Source organism: Hyaena hyaena, unplaced genomic scaffold, assembly GCF_003009895.1.
Source record: "Hyaena hyaena isolate Hyena2069 unplaced genomic scaffold, ASM300989v1 scaffold_212, whole genome shotgun sequence".
In the NCBI taxonomy this organism is placed as follows: domain Eukaryota; kingdom Metazoa; phylum Chordata; class Mammalia; order Carnivora; family Hyaenidae; genus Hyaena; species Hyaena hyaena.
In genome coordinates this window covers 1,662,902-1,680,694 of record NW_024080845.1, presented here as the reverse complement: position 1 = coordinate 1,680,694, position 17,793 = coordinate 1,662,902, and the positions used below count along the sequence as shown (strand labels likewise).

Below are 17,793 nucleotides of genomic sequence, written 5' to 3'. Positions count from 1 at the left end.
TTGAATAACCAGGGAAGTGGCTGCCTGCCCGCGACTCTGCCCTGCCCTTGGCGCCGGAACGGGGGAAACGTGATCTCCCCTGCGTAACGGGATCTGGGGCCAGGTCTCACTGCTGATTTCCTTGCCTTTGCCCCGTTCCAGAAAGCCCAGGTGTCCCCCATGCCACTTCCATGGGAGTCTGGGGAGGCAGAATCTGGGCCAGGTTTGGATGCTATAAACTAGGTGGTTCCTTCCAGATGCAGGAGGCAAATCTCAGCTTTGCCACCTGCCAGCTGTGGGACTTGGGGCAAGTGGCTCAACCTCCCTGAGCCCCAATTTCTTCATCTGTAAATTGGGGATACTTTTATCACCTTGAAGGTTGGGTACAGGGCTCTGTACCAAAGAGGTGCCTGGCTCTTAGGTTAATTGTTGTTATTTAAGGGATGAGGAAGGAGCTGTTCTGGAAAGAGAGCCCTGTATAGTATTCTCAGGCTGTCGTTTCTTCTTTTGGTTGCAGGAGTCTGGAGTTAAGAGGGAAAGAAAAATAATTTATCAGTTCTTACAACTGAAAGTCTAGGAGTAATGGCTTCAGGCAAGGCTGGATCCAGGGTCTTAAATGGACCTGGTCCCTCTCTTCCTCATGGTTCCACGTTCCTCTGGTTGACCTCATTCCTGGACCAGTCCCCCCTGCATGGAAACTGCCAGCAGCTGCAGGCTTATATCATTCTTACAGCTAGAAGGGTATGACGGCCGGAGGGTGACTTGTAACAAGAAGTCATGGAAAATGAAATTGAAAGAGTAGGTTGAAATGTAGGACTGGAATACAGACAGAAAATACTAGTCTTTACTCTGCGGTCCAAAGTTTTCCAATATGTTCCCCCAAGATTTTAATAGGCGTTGGATGAGCCAAAGGTTTCAGGGCCAACAGACTGGGTGAAGCCCAATTCAACAGGTTGCTTTCCTACAGAGACCCTGCACATTCACGCTCCCAGCCATGATTCTCCGAGTGGAGAGCCGTGGGCTATAGCATTCCCTAAGGTGCAGTTCCCAATTCTACACTTTGGGAAGGGTGGGTGGCAGGGTGTCACTGAGTCAGTGGAGCGAGAGAATAAGACAGAAACATGTTCTGGGAAGAATACAATGGAAGCCCCATAGGAGACAACTATAATCATCCCCGTGAAAGCAGACAACAGCCAGAATAGGGGGCCAGTGGCAGAAACAGGAATAAAGGTACGTGGTGGGAGATGGGATTGGGATAATAGGCGAATTGGCTCAGAAAACGCTGCTGTTTGGTGACGGTAACAGTGAAATTTAGTTTTGATTTTAGGTTTTCCGCTTAAAGGACAAGGACAAAATACAGGCTCTGAAGTATATCCAACTCTTTTTTTTTTTTTTAAGTTTAGTTATTTGAGAGAGACAGAGACAGCACGAGTGGGGTGGGGGGCAGAGAGAGAAAGAGGGAGAGCGAGAGAATCCCAAGCAGGCTCTGCACTGTCAGCACAGAGCCTGATGTGGGGATGGAACTCACGAAACTGAGATCATGGCCTGAGCCGAAACCAAGAGTCAGCGGCTTAACGGACTGAGCCACCCAGGCGCACCTAGAAAACTCTTTTCAGTAACTTGGCCCGTTTTGCTACTGGGGCAAGTTACTGCGCCCCTCTGATCTCCGCTCCCTTGCGTATTAAATGGGGATAGTTGGCCCTTTTTCTCAGGGTCCTAGTAAACGTTCCAAGACAACTGCAGAGAGACAGTGCCCAGCTATGAGGGGGCTTCCCTCTGCAGCCATAATGAAGGACCTGGTACCAGACCAGCCCTCCCAACCAAAAATAACACCTGACAGTCAGAGGCAGCTGTCTTCAGAGAGCGGGCAGTGGACAATAGGCACTGTGATTCGGAGGGAGCGGGGCTCACGAGGTGAGCCCCTCACCGCCTGGGCTCTCAGCCTAGGAGTGTCTCCCGGGCGGCGTGGCCCAGGGCAGCGGAGCTTAAACAGAATGCAACAGTCCCTCTGAGCTCAGGAGGCAGGGATCAGAGTTTGGGCAACTGAGACAATAAAAAAAGAAGAAATTTGTAGGACAGGGCACTGGAGAGGAGGAAGCTGCACAGCCAGGGCGCCCCAGAAGCCTGTGTCCCCCAGGACCCACAAGTCCTTGCCCGGAGGCTGGGCTGTGCGTGCACAGCATGAAACCATCCAAGGTTACCAGAGAGCGGCTGTTGGAGAGCTGCTGAGGGTGGGGAGCAAACTGAGATCCCACAGGTCGAGCAGTGCTGACAGACATTGGAGAGACCTTCACTGAAGGCTTTGAGCTGAGACGCCGGAAAGGCTGTGACCCCGCAGTGAGGACCATGCTCTAGTGTAAGGGCTCCTCTAGACCTGCCCTAACAAAGCCTAGAGGCAAATCCTTCGATACTCTCAGAGGCCAGAGTTTAAAGGTGAGTCCTGCCAAGCTGGGGAGGCTTGGGAAATAGCTCCAGCTTTGCATGAATCTCCCTTAATAAAGCATAAAATGAAGGGCATGAGGTTTCAAAAGGATCAGCCAGTAATTGTGCTGTCTGCTTAAACAAAACTTAATACTCTTCGAAAGGAAACAGAATACAGAGTCTGTATAACACATCACACACACAACATCCGGTATACCATCAAAATTTTCTAGACATGCAAAGAAACAGGAAAACACGATCTCTGGTCAAGAAAAAAAACAGCCAGTAGAAATGAACCCCAAAGTGGTCCAGAAGTCAGATTTAGCAGATAAAGACCCTAAAGCACCTACCCCAGGCTTTGGCACAGAGTAGATGCCCAATTAATGCCAGCTGCTCATCTCCATTTGACCAAAGGAATCATTTGTCCCCCAAAAGGCTTTGAAACCCAAGCGTCAATAAAGAGAAATGCACCCAGTCCTCCTGTATGGAGCTCTGCTGTCTTCACCATACAGGGTTCAGAGACTGGGCGGCTGCCTCATGCCATAATCAGAAACAGATCATGACCCTGCCACTAGCTCACAGTGTGAGCTCCTCAACTCCCTGTGCCTCGGTGTCTCCACTTACATAATGAGAAGGACAGGCAGGTCAAAGGGCTCTTTCTCTCCATGATTCTGAGTTTGTTGGCCAAGAAGCTGTTTTCAGCCAGAATATACTCTGAGCAGGGGCTGGAAGAACCAGCTGGAGAAGGAAGCGGATCCACATCTAATACCTTGGAGGAAACCCAGGCTAGGATGTCTCTCTCCCAGATATAATAATGTGAGGCTATGGGCAAAGCCTGAGCTCATTTTCCAAAGGAAACTTTCTTGAGAAATGTCTCCTAGCAACCAGCTCCACCAACATACAACCTTCAAGGACCTCTGCAGAAACACAAAGGCTTTTTGTGGCTCCCTTCTTCAAAAGCCCAGGTTGGAACTGCGTATCGGCCGAGATGCTAATGTGAAGCATGGAGAGCCAGTGGAGGCGGCCCATGGTGGGGCAGTGAATTTACCAGCAGTCTGGCTTCAGGGCTCAGAGCAACAGCTTTGGTCCTGAGTTCAAAACCAGGCTCCATCTCTTACTAGCTGAGTAACCTTGGGCAAGTCATTCAACCTCTCTGAGCCAGTTTCCCCAACTGTAAACTGGAGGTAATAATATGTAGGTCAATGCTCTACCCAGGTGCCCTGTCCAGCACACCCAGCCGCCACGTACTGTGAGCGCTGGCAGCTAACCGCTGCACTCTTAGAACAACTGGCTGATGGAAGGTGCCTCACCCAGAGGTATTTGGGAAGTTGACCCCATCTGCCTGGTTATCCCTTCCCATTGTCCTACAGCCAATGACCAATTAACAAAGAAGTAAAAAGACCAGTCCTCTTACCTCAAAGCAGGACAACGTAGTACCATGTACGGTCCAGACCTCCTCATAGAGTCAGACTGAGACTAGGCTTCAGCTGAACCCCCATCTTTGCTGAACTTCCCCTGCCCCATCCTTCTTCCCTCCCTTCCTCCTTCACAGGGACTTCATAGGAGGGCCCCCCTCAATAAATCACTTGCACAAAGTCCCCATTTCAGGCTCTCCTAGGAAATCCAAAGACATAAGAGTATCTATATCTCTAATGAAAGAATACACGCGAAGTACCAGCCAATGTCTGGCATGCAGTGTGTACCCAATAAATGGACATCATTATCCTCCTCTTCCTCCTCCTCCTCATTATTATTATTGTAATTAAAGACAGTCCTGGCATCAGAGAGGGATTCTAAAGTGGACAAGAGTTGTGGACTGCCTTGGTATGAGGGGATAGTTGCACTTAGACTGGCTAACACAGTTGAGACAAATTTAACACAGTTGCTGATTAATTAATTAATTAATTAACATTAAAAAATTAATATTAACATATAATCTTTCCTATTATAAAAAAAAATACAAGTTCATTGCCAAAAAAATGAATAAACCCTTCAGGAAATGCAGAGAATGACAAAAATGAATGAATGAATGAATGAATGAATGAATGAATGAAATTTCTCACTACTTGAGTATAATCACTGAGGACATTTTCATTCTCATCCTTCCAAACATTTCCTACATAAATTCACATGATGTACATATGTAGACACACATATACACATATCTATACATGCAAGCATATATATAACTGATAGGCAACATATGTATATATAATATACTATCCCCATAGCATAACACTGCAGATGTAATAATATACATGTAACCAATTCTGTTCCTGGAAAAAATGGAATTACAAATACTAATTTGTAACCTGGTTTTTTTCCACGTGATTTTCGTATAAAGGTAGCGGACATCTCCCATGTTAGTAAACACGAGTCAACAGCATCAGTTCTGGTCAAAGATTGTTACTTTTTATGAAGATAACACAGTTTGTTTAATCAATCCCCTGTCTCTAGACAGTTACCTTATTGGCAATTTTTTTGCTATTACGAATAATGCTGGTTAGTGTAAATCCTTGAGCACGTATCTTTGTGCATATGTTCAGTTATTTCCTGAAAACACTTCCTAGAAATGGGATGCACATAGGTCCCTGCAGGATGGCTATACTATCAGCTCTCCCTCCAGGGGAGCACCAGAGGGTCCGTGTCCCCACTAGGTCCCAACAGTCTCCAATACTGGCTTTTTTTTTTTTTTTTTTTTTTGGCCAGTCCGATGGGTGAAAAATAATACTGCATTGTTGCTTCAGTGTGCATTTCTTTGGCTTCTGGGAGGCCAAGTATCTTTTCTTACACTCTGGGCTGTTTGGATTTCGCCTGCTGAGAATCCTCATTGTCCAGTCCTTGGCAAGACCCTTCAGCGTGTCTCCTCGCCTCCCCCCACCCTACCCGGATCCACGGGCTCCTCTAGAATGTCAGTTCCACAGCAGCAAAGCCCTGCTTCCTGTACGGGCTTTGGTCTCCCAGGAAGGCAGAGCTTTGCCCTCAGGCTCCAGCAGCCAGCCAGAGGAGGGGGAGGGGATTAGTGGGGATCCAGTTCCCCGACCTCCAGGTGCCTCCCCACTTCCCCTCTCCTGCCCTGTCCAAGACCTTGCACCACAGAGACCTTAGAAGCTAGATCTACTTAAAGAAAACATTTTCTCCAAAATTCCAAACCTACCCAGCAAAGACATTCCAGGGCTGATTATTAGCATGGCTTAAGGAGTCTTTTCAGAAGAAACTACCAGAGCACTCCTTTTAAAGTCCAGTGCTCCTGAGAGGTTTAAAATGAGATTTTACATATGCCAAGATCTATTATAGTTGAAAAAACCCCAACCATGGACCCAGGGATTCCACTGGTAAGGATTTTCCGTCTGGTGGGAGCACTTACCCATATACAGAAAGACATGTGTAAAGTACTTATCGAAATATTGCTCACAATAGCAAAATAAATGCTAACAACATAAATGTCCATCAGTAAGGACCTGCAAAATACGTTACGAATGACATTTACCAGGAAACACTGTGCAGACAGTGGAATAATGCTGTGAATCTGAATTACACGTGTGGAAAGACACCCTTGAGATCTCATAAAGTGATAAAAGCAAGTAATGGAATAGTGCATTTCGTGTGATCCCTTTTGCACTTTTCAAAAGGACAGATCAGCATTGTTCTAGATGTTTATCAAAGTGGAAACAATCCCTGGATGGGCACGTAAGAAACTACTTACAGTGGTTTCATCTGGGAGGGGGGTTTGGGGTTAAAGTATTTGGGGATTTTTAGGTCCCACTTTATACCCATCTGAAGTATTTAAATTATTAGCACAAGGAATATGCTTTACCATTATGTAATGAAGAACCTTACAAGTGAGCCTGTGATCAATAATTGTGATCATAGTATGACTATTAAATAGTTTATTGAATGTCACATGTGTGCCAGGCACTGTGTAGTCTCCCATTTAATCTTAAAACAAGCCTTATTCTGATACCCATTTAATACATGAGGAAACTGAGTCTTAAGAGGTTCGTTACAGCCACTTCTTTTTTTTCCTATGATTTATTTATTTTTTATCATCTACATCCAAGTGAGTAGCACCTGGTGCAACAATGATTTCAGGAGTAGATTCCTTAAGCCCTTTACCCATTCAGCCCATGCCCCCTCCCAAAACCCCTCCAGCCACCCTCTGTTTGTTCTTAATAGTTAAGAGTCTCTTATGTTTTGTCCCCCTCCCTGTTTTTATATTATTTTTGCTTCCCTTCCCTTATGTTCATCTGTTTTGTATCTTAAAGTCCTCATATGAGTGAAGTCATATGTCTTTCTCTGACTGACTAATTTCACTTAACGTAATACCCTCTAGTTCCATCCATGTAGTTGCAAATGGCAAGATTTCATTCTTTTTGATTGTGTTATGGCCACTTCTGATTACAAAGCTTTGGCTCTTGCTGCAAAGCATGGCTCTGGTGCCTGAAAAGAGACCTAGCTGTGTGGGGGCTTCATGAGGGCCACTAGGAGTGGGTCCCTCCTGGTGGGCTGGTTGGCTTCCCACTGGGGCAGCTGCTCGGTCATCTGCACCTGCAACCGACAGTTTCTCTCCCACTCCTGCCCGGACTCTAAACTTGCACTGTCCAACACAGGCTACTTAAATTAATGAAAATTAAATAAGACTAAAATTTCGGTTCCACAGAAGCATGAGCCACATTCCAAGTGCTAAATAGCCAGTTGTGGCTAGTGGATCCCGTATCATCAGCACAGATATCAAACATTTCCACCACCGCAGAACATTCTATTGGATAGAACTACCTTATCACAGCATTGGAGCCAGGCAGAGCTGGGCTCACCCTGCTCCTCCAGTTACTAACAGGGCGAACTGAGCAAGTTATTTAACTTTCTGAGCCTCAGTGTTCTCATCTATAAAATGGGATGACAATATAGCTACCTCACTGGGCTGTTGCAGAGATTACCTGCAAACATGCCTGTTGTATGGTTAGCCCAGTGCCTGTCACATAGGCAGTTTAAAGGGTAACAAGGAGGGTAGGACTCTGCAGTCAGACAATTTCACGACCTTGGGCATGTCACATCACTGTTCTGAGCCCCAGCCTCCTGAGGTGAATGGCACCTATCCTGAAAGTCTGCTGTGAACATTAGAACATATGGTTGGTGGTCAGGGAGGGTCAAGTCCTTTTCCCCTTTCCTGTCAGACAAACCATTCTCATAAGACCCAGAAGTAAAATATTCCAGAAGGAACCCAGAAGGCCTATGTACCAACAAAAGAAGGTACAGCCTCCAAACTAAAATGATTATGGGATGCTGTTTGTCACCTATCAGATTGGGGAAGGGAAGAAATAGTTTGAGCATTTTATTGAAGAAAAACATACACACAGAAAAGTGTACCCATCATAATTATACCACTCAATGAAGCTTGAGAAATTGAAAACTATCTGTGTAGCCACTACTGAGACCAAGAAACAGAACACCGATGGCATCCCAAAAACCCCTCATGCCCTTTCCCAACCACTATCATCCCACAAAACAGTAACCACTACTAATACCACAGATTCATTTTCGGTAGACAAACTTAAAGATTCATAACACCCAGAGTTAGTGAGGGTGTAGACAACCCAGTAATCTGAGATACTGATGGTGGGCGTGTGAAATGGTACAGCCATTCTGGAGGGTGATTTGATAGCACCTGCTAAAATTTAGCATTGGCCTGGCATTCACACTTCAGTGTCTGCCCCAGAGAAACGCCCACATCCCGCACAGAGAGGCAAACACATGGATGTTCGGAGCAGACATCCATTTGTAGCGGTGAGAAATTATAAACAACTTACATGTCCAACTAAAGGGGATCTGTTGGTGGGAAAAAAAACAAACAAACAACTGTGGGCATCACCCTGCATTATACACTGCAGTGGATCAAAATAGTGAAGAAGATCTATGTGTATTGACATAGAAATATCTAGAAGACATATGATAGAGTTTAAAAAGCATTCTGCAGAAAATGACCAAAACAGACACAGGCAGCATCAAAAAAAACAATGTAACTCTGGGGAAGGGGTGAGATGGGGCTTGAGAAGGGACACTGAGGAGAAATGCTACTTTCAAATTTATGTGCAATTAGGCGGTTCCAAATGTTTAAATATATTAAAAGCTTTCAAGGAGAATTTAGCAGTCCAGCCACCAAGTCGAGGCTGGAAGAGTAAGGCTCCTCTGGATGCTGGATGGGGGTGGCTTCTGGCCCAATGCCCCAGCCTGGGTTCCGGGAGGGGCAGAGTTCCAGGCCTCTGAGCCTGGGGGGCTGCAATGAATGGAGCAGTGAGAAGACCCTAGAGACCATCAAAGGCTTCCTTTGATGGAAGACAGTGCCCTGGTTACCGCACTCAGCTGAGAACCCAACACCAGCGTGATGTACGCGGACTCCTGGAAAGGAGCGAGTCCCAGAGTTTGGTGCTGTCCAAACAGTGCCCGGCTCTTTAAAGGAAGGATTGCCGGGTTCGATTCTCTGGGTCCCTGGGGATGGGGGCCAGGGAGGCGGTGGGTGTTGCCTCACACAACACAGAGGCTTTGTGAGAGGGAGGCGCTAAGGCAGAGCCTCACAGAGGGTCCTGTGACACCCAGTGGCCATGAGCTCAGGAGTGGGGAATGGGAGGTGGGGGGCAGAAGCCAAAGATCTATGTTAAAAACATTCCACCTCTAAGAGTTAGCATGACAGGGCACCTGGGTGGCTCAGTCAGTTAAGCATCCGACTCTTGACTTTGACTCAGGTCATGATCTCAGGGTTTGTGAGTTTGAGCCCCACATCGGGCTCTGTGCTGGCAATGCAGAGCCTGCATGGGATTCTCTCTCTCCCTCTCTCTCTGCCCCTCCCCTACTTGCACTCTCTCTCTCTCAAAATAAATAACTAAATATTAAAAAACATATTTAAAAAAAAGAGCGTGGCTGGGAGGCAGGCCCAGCTGATTCCATGGAGAACGGTACCTTAACCTCTCTGAGCCTGTTTCCTCTTCTGTAAAGTAAGATTCAGGCTCTTGCCATCACACACACACACACACACACACACACACACACTCAGTGTGTGGCAGAGACCACAGACTCACACTGCCTGCAGTCTAACTGCAGAACCGCTGCTGGCCAGCCATGTCCCCACACCTGCCTGGGGCCCCAGCTTCCTTCCTCATCCATAAAACAAGAGCCCCTCTCTTCCCTAATTTCAAAGGACTATCATGAGGCTTAAATGAAGCCATGTTGGTAAAGTCTTATCACAGTATTCAGCTCTAGGATATGCTCAATAAATATTTGCAACAATTATTAAACTTTTTTAACTAAGCACCTATCTATGCACTAGGAATGTGCTAGATACTGGAGACATATTCCTGAATAAGTCACAATGCCCGTTATCAGGCACTGTTACAGTTAAATGGTATAGATGGGGGGATTAAAAAGGGCACCCACGGACACACACACCCCTGATGCACTCCAGGTTACAAGGACAAATACTCTGAGGTCCTACCCTCGTCTCCTCCAAGGTCAGGATTCAGGCCCATCCATTGATGTTCACCTAAGATAGAATTTTGTGGATACATCCTTCTGCTCCCCCATCAATCCCAAGGATTGTGCCCAGAAGTGACCTCAAGGTGTTTTTAAAAAATCTGTGTTGTAAAGATGTCAAAAGCACAACATACAACCTGATACAACCACTGTGACAGCATCTACGAGAGGTGAACATCTCCCGGTCTCATGACCCGCCGTTCCACCACTGGGTACTTCCCCAACGGAAGCAAGCACTGTGTTTACCCCAAACTTCATAGAAAGTTGTTCACAGCAGCTGTATTAGTCATAGCCTAAACTGGAAGCCACCCAACCATCCATCCACAGGCGAGCTGCTGATATAGGCAACCACATCAGTGAGTCTCAAGCACACTGTTGAGTAAAAGAAGCCAGGCCCCAAAGACTAAATTTTATGATTCCATTCATATGAAGTTCTAGAATAAGAGAAATCTACGGTGGTATCGGTCAGAATCAGTGCTTACTCTGGGAAAAGGTGGGTGGTGACTCAGAAGGGGAACAAGTGAGCCTTCTGGGGCACAGGGAATATTTTACATCTCAGTCTTGGAGTGGCTGTGTGGGTGAACACATATGTAACACTTTGTTGAGCGGCACAATTAAAATTGGCACATTTTATGTACGTCTGCTATACTTCACAAACAAAAAGTTTATTTAGTTTGAGACAGAAGGCAGGGATGGGGCAGAGAGAGGGAGAGGGAGAGAGAATTCCAAGCAGGCTCTGCGCTGGCAAAGCCCAATGCAGGGCTGGAACCCACGAACTGCAAGACCACGACCTGAGCCGATACCAAGAGTCAGACGCTTAACCAACAGAGCCATCCAGGAGTCCCTACACGTCGATTTTTAACAAGCAAACAAACAAAGCAAGGTCCCTTAAGTGTTACTTGGTGCATGTATCCTATGAGGAAGCCTAAGCAGGATGTGTGATGGGTCCATAGTCTCCTTGGCACTTCTCAAATGGAGGCACCAGCCTTCCGGGGAAGTCCCCAAGGACCAACCCCCAAAAACTCTTTCAACAATTGAGACGTGAAAAAGAAGCAGGTGGGGACCAAGAAAGGTTGGCAGAAATACAAACACAAACACACTGAGCTGTGCTCAGCCACAGTTGGGTATGCTGTTCCATACACAATAGTGTTTCCTGTGGCAACTGTGTATGTTAACATTCAGTAACCAAAATTATCACTAAGCCAGCATCTTCCAGGCCCTAAATTGTGTGAGCAAATAAGAATTGGCTGTATTTATGAGCACAGTCCTTGGAAAAGACCCGCAATTACCAGTAATGCATCAGCAAAAGATCCAAGCACCTTTTCGATTCAGCTTTGCCTTTGCAAGGGGTTGCACGCAAGTGGAGTGTTTTCCTGCCCACTGAACTCTAGTCGTTGAAGGGAGAAAGGAATCTGCCTGGATCACTGAGGTGTTGCTGGACACACAATGGCCCGATTTTCCAACAAGTCTTTGGTGGGGGGGGGGGTGGCGGGTGGCGAATATGCAAGGGACAACTCTGAACTCCAGCTCTGGGAGCTTCTCCTTATGAAATCCTGGCTTTGTAATGCTAAGGTTGCCCTTGGGCCCCAGCCCCACTTCCCAGGTCTGTAGGGAGATGTGGGGAAGAAGCTTAGATCCCCTTTGAGCCCTCTGAAGAAGGTCTTTTTTCTATGTCCTGGAATCTTCTTCCACAGATGAAGTTACTTGTCTTCTTAATCCCTTTGTTAAAAACCGCAAAAGAGGTTTGGCCAAATCCCAAACGCCCTGCCTTTTCTATGCCCTCCTCGGTGGCAGAGCTCAAAACGGGAGCTCCCTGGGGAAATGTCAGGACCCCGGGTCCCTCCGTACACCCGGAATAATTCCTGAGCAGACACAGGGGGACTTCCCTGGGTTCATGCCCTGGCTTACTCGCTGGGATGGCCCACTTTCTCCATGCAGCCCAGAGCTCCCTGTGTGGATGCACTCATTCATTCACTCATTCACTTCATTCGTTCTTTCAACAAGTCAATATCTGACATCCAAGCCAAGCCCAGCTCTGGAGTAGGCCCTGGGGAGGCAGCTGTGAACCAGGTCTCCCCCCTCAAGTCCCGTACAGTCTGGTCGAGGAGGTGGGTCTCAGACAATCATAACTCAGTGGTGCAGAGTCACATAAGTGAAGCCTGGGGTGCCGGAGCACATGATCGAGGAGGCCTCCTTGGGGAAGTGGCATTTCAGCTGAGATTTAACAGATTAGCAGGAGGAGCCCGGCAGAGCTGGGGAATGCACACGGCTGGAGGCAGCAGCTTGTGCAGAAGCAGGGGGTGAGGAACAGCATGGTTTTCGGGAACCCAGGCAGAAAGCTCAGGGGCTGCAGTGTGAGGTGTGAAGGAAGGTGGCCCCCCTTCTCTGCTGACTTTCCCTCATGTGACTGCCCTGCGTCCCCTCCCCTCCAGCCACCCTGGCAGCCTTCCTCTTCCCTGATCCTTCTGGCACACTCCGGCCTCAGGCTCCAGCTGTTCCCTCCGTCTGCAACTCTCTTGCCCAAAATATCTGTCTGGCTAACTCCCCCACTTCCTGCAAGTTTGTGCTCACACCCCCCCTTCTCAGTGAGACCCTCCGGGCAGCCACTTATTACCACATACTCCCCCACTTACCACTAGCCTTCTCCCCGCTCTCTCATTTCTCTTTCCCACAGCATCCCTCACCTTGCAACACACTATCTACTTTACTTATTCGTTATGCTTATTGTCTAGCTCCCCCACTAGAAGGCCAGCTCCACAAGGTCAGGACCTTTGTCCGTCAGGACCTGAACCACCACAAGCCCGTGAACATTTGAAGGAACAGACTGCTGGGATCTGAGAGGGTAGCAGGGAGGGTCTGGGTTGTGGAGGCCGTATAGGCTGGGAGAAGGCCTGTTCCCAAATGCAAAGGGAAGGCACCAAAGGGTTTTCAGTAGGGCAGGAGTAGGGTCTGAGTTACATTTTAAAAGCCTGCCCTAATCTATGTGGAGAACAGCGTGAAAGAAGAGAAGCTACTGCACGCATTCCGGCACAGGGCAGTGGTGCCCGCGGTAGGGTTGGGGCATCGGAAGTGGATGGATTGACGAGGCCCCAGGAGGTGGGTTCATCATGCCTTGGTGATCTGAGGATTGTGGCTTGCAGGGAGACAGGGCAAAGCAGATCCCCGCCCCCCAGGCTCCTGCCTGAGCCACAGAGCCAGAGTGGGGGGCACTTGACAAGAGGGGAGACAGGGGAGGAACCTGTTGGAGGCTGGAGTGATCAATACTTCTGTGTGGGCCATGGTGAATAGGGCCTATTAGACTTTCATGTGGACATGCCCGGTAGCCTGTTAGCCAAAGTTTAAGCTCAGAGTGAAAGTCTGGTTTGGAAACATGCATTTGGGGACCTTAGGCTAAGAGCTGTTTTTAAAGTCATGGGAGTTTAGAGAGAGAAGAGAAGATGTCTAAGAACTGACCTTGAGGACCAGACCCTGAAGCCTTCTGAATTGGCCCTTGAAGGTTTCCCAGGAAGGCAGGGAGAAGGTAATCCATGTAGAGGCAACAACATGGATAAGACTTCAACATAAAAGAATATGGATCTCAGTGCTCTTCAAAACTGTCAAGGTCATAAAAAACAAAGAAAGTCTGAAAAACTATTACAGCCAAGAGGATCCTAAAGAGACATGACAATTCAATGTAACGTGGTGTCTTCGATAGGATCCGGGAACAGAAAAGAGGAATTAGGTAAAAACTAGGGAGATCTGAATAAGGCATGGACTTCAATTAATAATAACGTATTGATATTAGCTCAATAATTGTAACAAATGTGCCACACTACATACATGTACGTCTACATACATGTAAGATGTTAACAGAATGACCGGATGCATGGTGTAAGGAACTCTCTATACTATCTTTGCAATTTTTCTCTAAGCCTAAAACTGTTCTTCAAAAAGTCAATTTTTTTAAAGAGCATGTCTTATGAATGTCCCTCAACATGTGCACACGTGCATGTGTGACACACACATGCACACGCACACACTCACACACATACTCCAAGGGCTATCATAATTTGTTTCTCTGGAGAGGACTTCAACCTTGATCAGTCCCTCCTGAGGGAACTCAGCAGCACTATGAGGAATATCTCTTCAGTCCTCCCCTGACAGGGAAGAGAGGGTCCTCACCTCCACCGACATTCTTTTTGTTCACAGAAAGAATACTCTCCTCAGGCCATATTTCATCACGAAAATGAGAAGCAGAGACTAAGTGGCTCAGGTAAGTCAGACCCACCTAGAATTCCTCAGGGGCGCTACCAGACTTAATCCTTTTCGAATGCTCTTTGAAAGCACATAACTTAGTCACAATTTTCCTGAACCCTCACCTCGTTCAAGAGCTGGCTTTGTTTCCCCTCGGCAGCAAAAGTTGTGTCATCCTCTGGGATCCAATTCCAGCTCCATTACTAACCACTTATGTGATTGTGGGCAAGTCACTTGAGACGCATTTTTCTTATCTCTAAAATGGGCATAACCATACTTGATTAAAGGGTGGACTAAATGAGATGAATAATAATAATAATAATGAGGTGAAAGTATATAATTTCATCCTCTAAAGCATGGATATGGAATAGTCAGTGCTAAATGTCTGTTACCATGCCTGGCACTCGTGGTGGTTGGTTGTGGATGAGACACACGATCAGTCTGACCAGTCAGTGATGTCCCCAAAGATCAAAGTGTGTCACTTGGATCCTTGGGACCCTGGGTGGTGACTAAGGAGTGGAGAAGTACAGAAATCTCTGAGTCCCAGCAGGAGCTGGGCTTGGGAAGTGGCAAAGCACCGGCCAGAAAGCACTTAGCTGGCAGTGGCCTAGGGAGCACCCGGCTGGAGAGGACACGGAGACACAGGGAGACAGTACCATGTGATAGAGGCTCCAACAACCAGCTCAAGATCCCCACACAGGCACAGCTTTGAACAGAGGCCCTCTGGTACCCTCGACAGCCCCAGGGGTCCTTAGATTTCAGGGGCACCGGTTTTGTGGGTAGAGAACTGGATTGAGTCTTGGTTCCTCCAACTAGCTGTGAGAGCATGCCACCTCCCCTTCCAGAGCCTCAATGTCCTCATCTCTAAACTGGAGAGAACACCTAGCCTTCAGTACTTTTGTGAAGAGTAAATGAGATAACAGAGGGGTAGTAGAGCAGAGTGGCCCATGTCTTGGGTCAGAATACCTGGGTTTGTGTCCCAGCTCCACACTGTGTGATCCCAGATAAGTTACTGAACCTCTCTGAGCCTCAGTTCCCTCACCTATAAAATTGGAAGGCTAACAGACCTTAATTCATAGGGTTGTGAAGATAAAATGAAATAGGACTTAAAGCACACAATAAACAGTAGTTTTTATTTTAGAACGAACTTAGCACAGCACCTGACAGAGGAGATAATGAAAATTGCCAGTTTCTTATATCGCCCAAATCTGCCTGCTGACTTTGCTCCATTTAGACTACTTTGGTTGGGCCTCCCATCTCTGGCTGTTAAAGGGATTGTACCAGCTGGGAAAAATCAATCTTGGAGAGTCTTGCCACAGCCTTCCTTCTCCAGTAAAGCCCCTGCTTCTCAGTGCCACTCACTCCAGGATACTTTTTTTTTTTTTTAATATCAGTATATAGTGTTTGTTCTCTGCCAGCCGCTGTTCTAAGGTTATATATAATATATATATTCATATACTGTAGATGTTTAATCTCATATCTTCCAACCCTGTGAGATAAGTACTGTGGTTATACCCATTTTACGGGTGAGAAAACTGTGGCTCTGCGAGGTTTGGTAATTACATCGTGGGGTCACACAGTTATCAACTGGTGGCGCCAGGACGCGATCCGAGGGATGCCACTTCAGAACCGCACACCTGCTCGTAAGATTCCAGGAGGCCAGAGGCCAAGGAAATGGAGAAGAGTGGGTGGGAGACCAGCATCTCCTCGGGCCCTGGGACCCCGGGGCCAGGGGTGCTCACACCCGACCCGGACCCGCGCCTCGCGCGCAGGACGCCTGCCCTTGCCCCAGAGCCCTGTCCCGCCCTCCGCGGCGCCTCCACGCCGGGCGCTCCCGCCGCCGCGGTAACTCGATCCGCCGCAGGGTCTGGGCCTCGGGTCGCGTCACCGGCGCGGAGACACCCGGGCCGCTCCGGGTCCGCGGCGGCCGCTCGGCAGTCGGGCGCGCGGGCGGATGGCGCAGAGGCCGGGCGAGCGGGCGCGGGGCCCCGCCGAGGCCACGGGGCTCTACCGGGCCGTGCTGCTCAGGTCGGGTAAGTGCGCGCGGGGCCCCCGGCCCCCGCCTCGTGCTCTCGGCCAGGAGGGCCGGGCGCCCAGCCTGGCCAGCCCGCCGCCGGGCGCCTCGGTCCTTCTTCATTTCTCCGCTTCCCTCCCTTCTTTCATTCTTTTTGATAACTTACGTTCTCCTTCCCCTCCCACACTCTTCCCTTTGGGAACCTACGCGCAGAAGCGTTGCTTCGTTCCTATGTGCGAGCGGGCGCGCAAAGGCGCGCGGAGGCGTGCGCAAGGGCCCCGGGGAGCCCGCCGCGGGGCGGGGGGAAGCACAGACGCGGAGCCGCGGGTGCTGCCCAGCGGGGGGTAGGCTGGAGGGCGAGAAACCGGCTTTCCGCGTATATGCGTGCAAAGAAACACAGGACACACACACGGTGGTTTTCAAGGAAAACCACCAGCGTTGGATGACAAGGTGTTTTTTTTTTTTTCTTTCTACTGTTTGTTTACTTATTTGCAATACGCACATGTTACTTTTCTACCCGGGATGATAAGAGATTTTTTTATTTAGGAAAATGAAACAAACGTGGTATACGGTCACTATGAAAATAATGTGGAGAAAAACAGATGTAGAAAGAAGAAAAGCAATGCCTGCAGGGAGCGTTTGGAGCGTTTCCCTCCAGATCTGTGCTTGGAAGGAGGTTTAGGGAAGGTGAAAATCGGTCTCCAGCACGGTCCCCGCCAGTTGGGGGTATGTGAATAGAAAGTGTCAAGGGACTTGGGCTCAAGGGACAGCTAGGATCCGCCCCCACCCAGTAGTGGCTTCTGCCCCAGCACGAAGTCCGCTCTGGGAGCCGCTGCGCTTCCTACTCGGCCTGGCTCTGCCCCCGGGAGATCCCCACGCGGAGCTACCCTTGGGAACACTGAAACAACGGTGCTCTTAAGTTCAAAAGCAAGAACTGGCCCAGACTTCAGGAGTAGTGGCGCCTTCCTGGGGAGAGAGCCTTACATCTGGCTGAGCTGGGGCAGGCAGAAAGGAAGGAGCTCTATAATTAGATGAATCTGATTTCAAATCAGAGCACTCCCCCTAAGTGCTCCCAGCCAGTTCCCCTCTTCTCACAAAGATGAGGAGGGGTTACCTAATCTGAAGACCACCCTATGTTCCCTCTAACCTGGAGCCGCAGCCATTAGCCTCATTCCAAAGGCAGAATTTTTCACCTGCAACCTATTCAGAATCACAGACGTATCACAGTTGTCTCAGGGGCCACATGCTTGCCCCTGAAGCCAGGGAGGGAGCGAGGCCTTGGACTAGGGTGTCATGAAGGGAGCATTTATTTTCTGCTAAACACTGCTGGCTCACTCCCTCTTAAATAAACCCTGTAAAGTCACTGCTAATTGTCATCCCCATTTAACAGATGAAGAGACTGAGCTTAAAGAGCTTAAGCAGCTTGCCCATGGTCCTGCTAAGAGAACTTTTCTGTCCCACTATGGGGTAGAAAACACATGGCCCATCTAGGCCAAAGTTTGCACACCTCCTGTCACTAGTAGTAATGATGGCAAATGATGTTGGTCACTTGTTATGGCCATTCTCTTTGTGAAATGCTATATATCTATCATCTCATCAACTTGATTCACTTATTCCTCCAA

The 17,793-nt window shown here is 48.4% G+C and overlaps 1 protein-coding gene across 2 annotated transcripts in view; it reads left to right on the top strand.

Annotated features, from left to right (window-relative positions):
• Window positions 1-17,793, top strand: part of FAM107A (family with sequence similarity 107 member A) — a 53,335-nt gene that overhangs the window by 15,560 nt on the left and 19,982 nt on the right. Inside the window, exon 2 of one of the 2 annotated variants that reach the window (XM_039242462.1) lies at window positions 14,113-14,176. In XM_039242462.1, the coding sequence (XP_039098393.1) occupies window positions 14,113-14,176 (64 nt within the window). Of the gene's footprint in view, window positions 1-14,112; window positions 14,177-16,105; window positions 16,191-17,793 lie in introns of those variants that run through there. The other variant, XM_039242463.1, reaches the window with a different exon arrangement.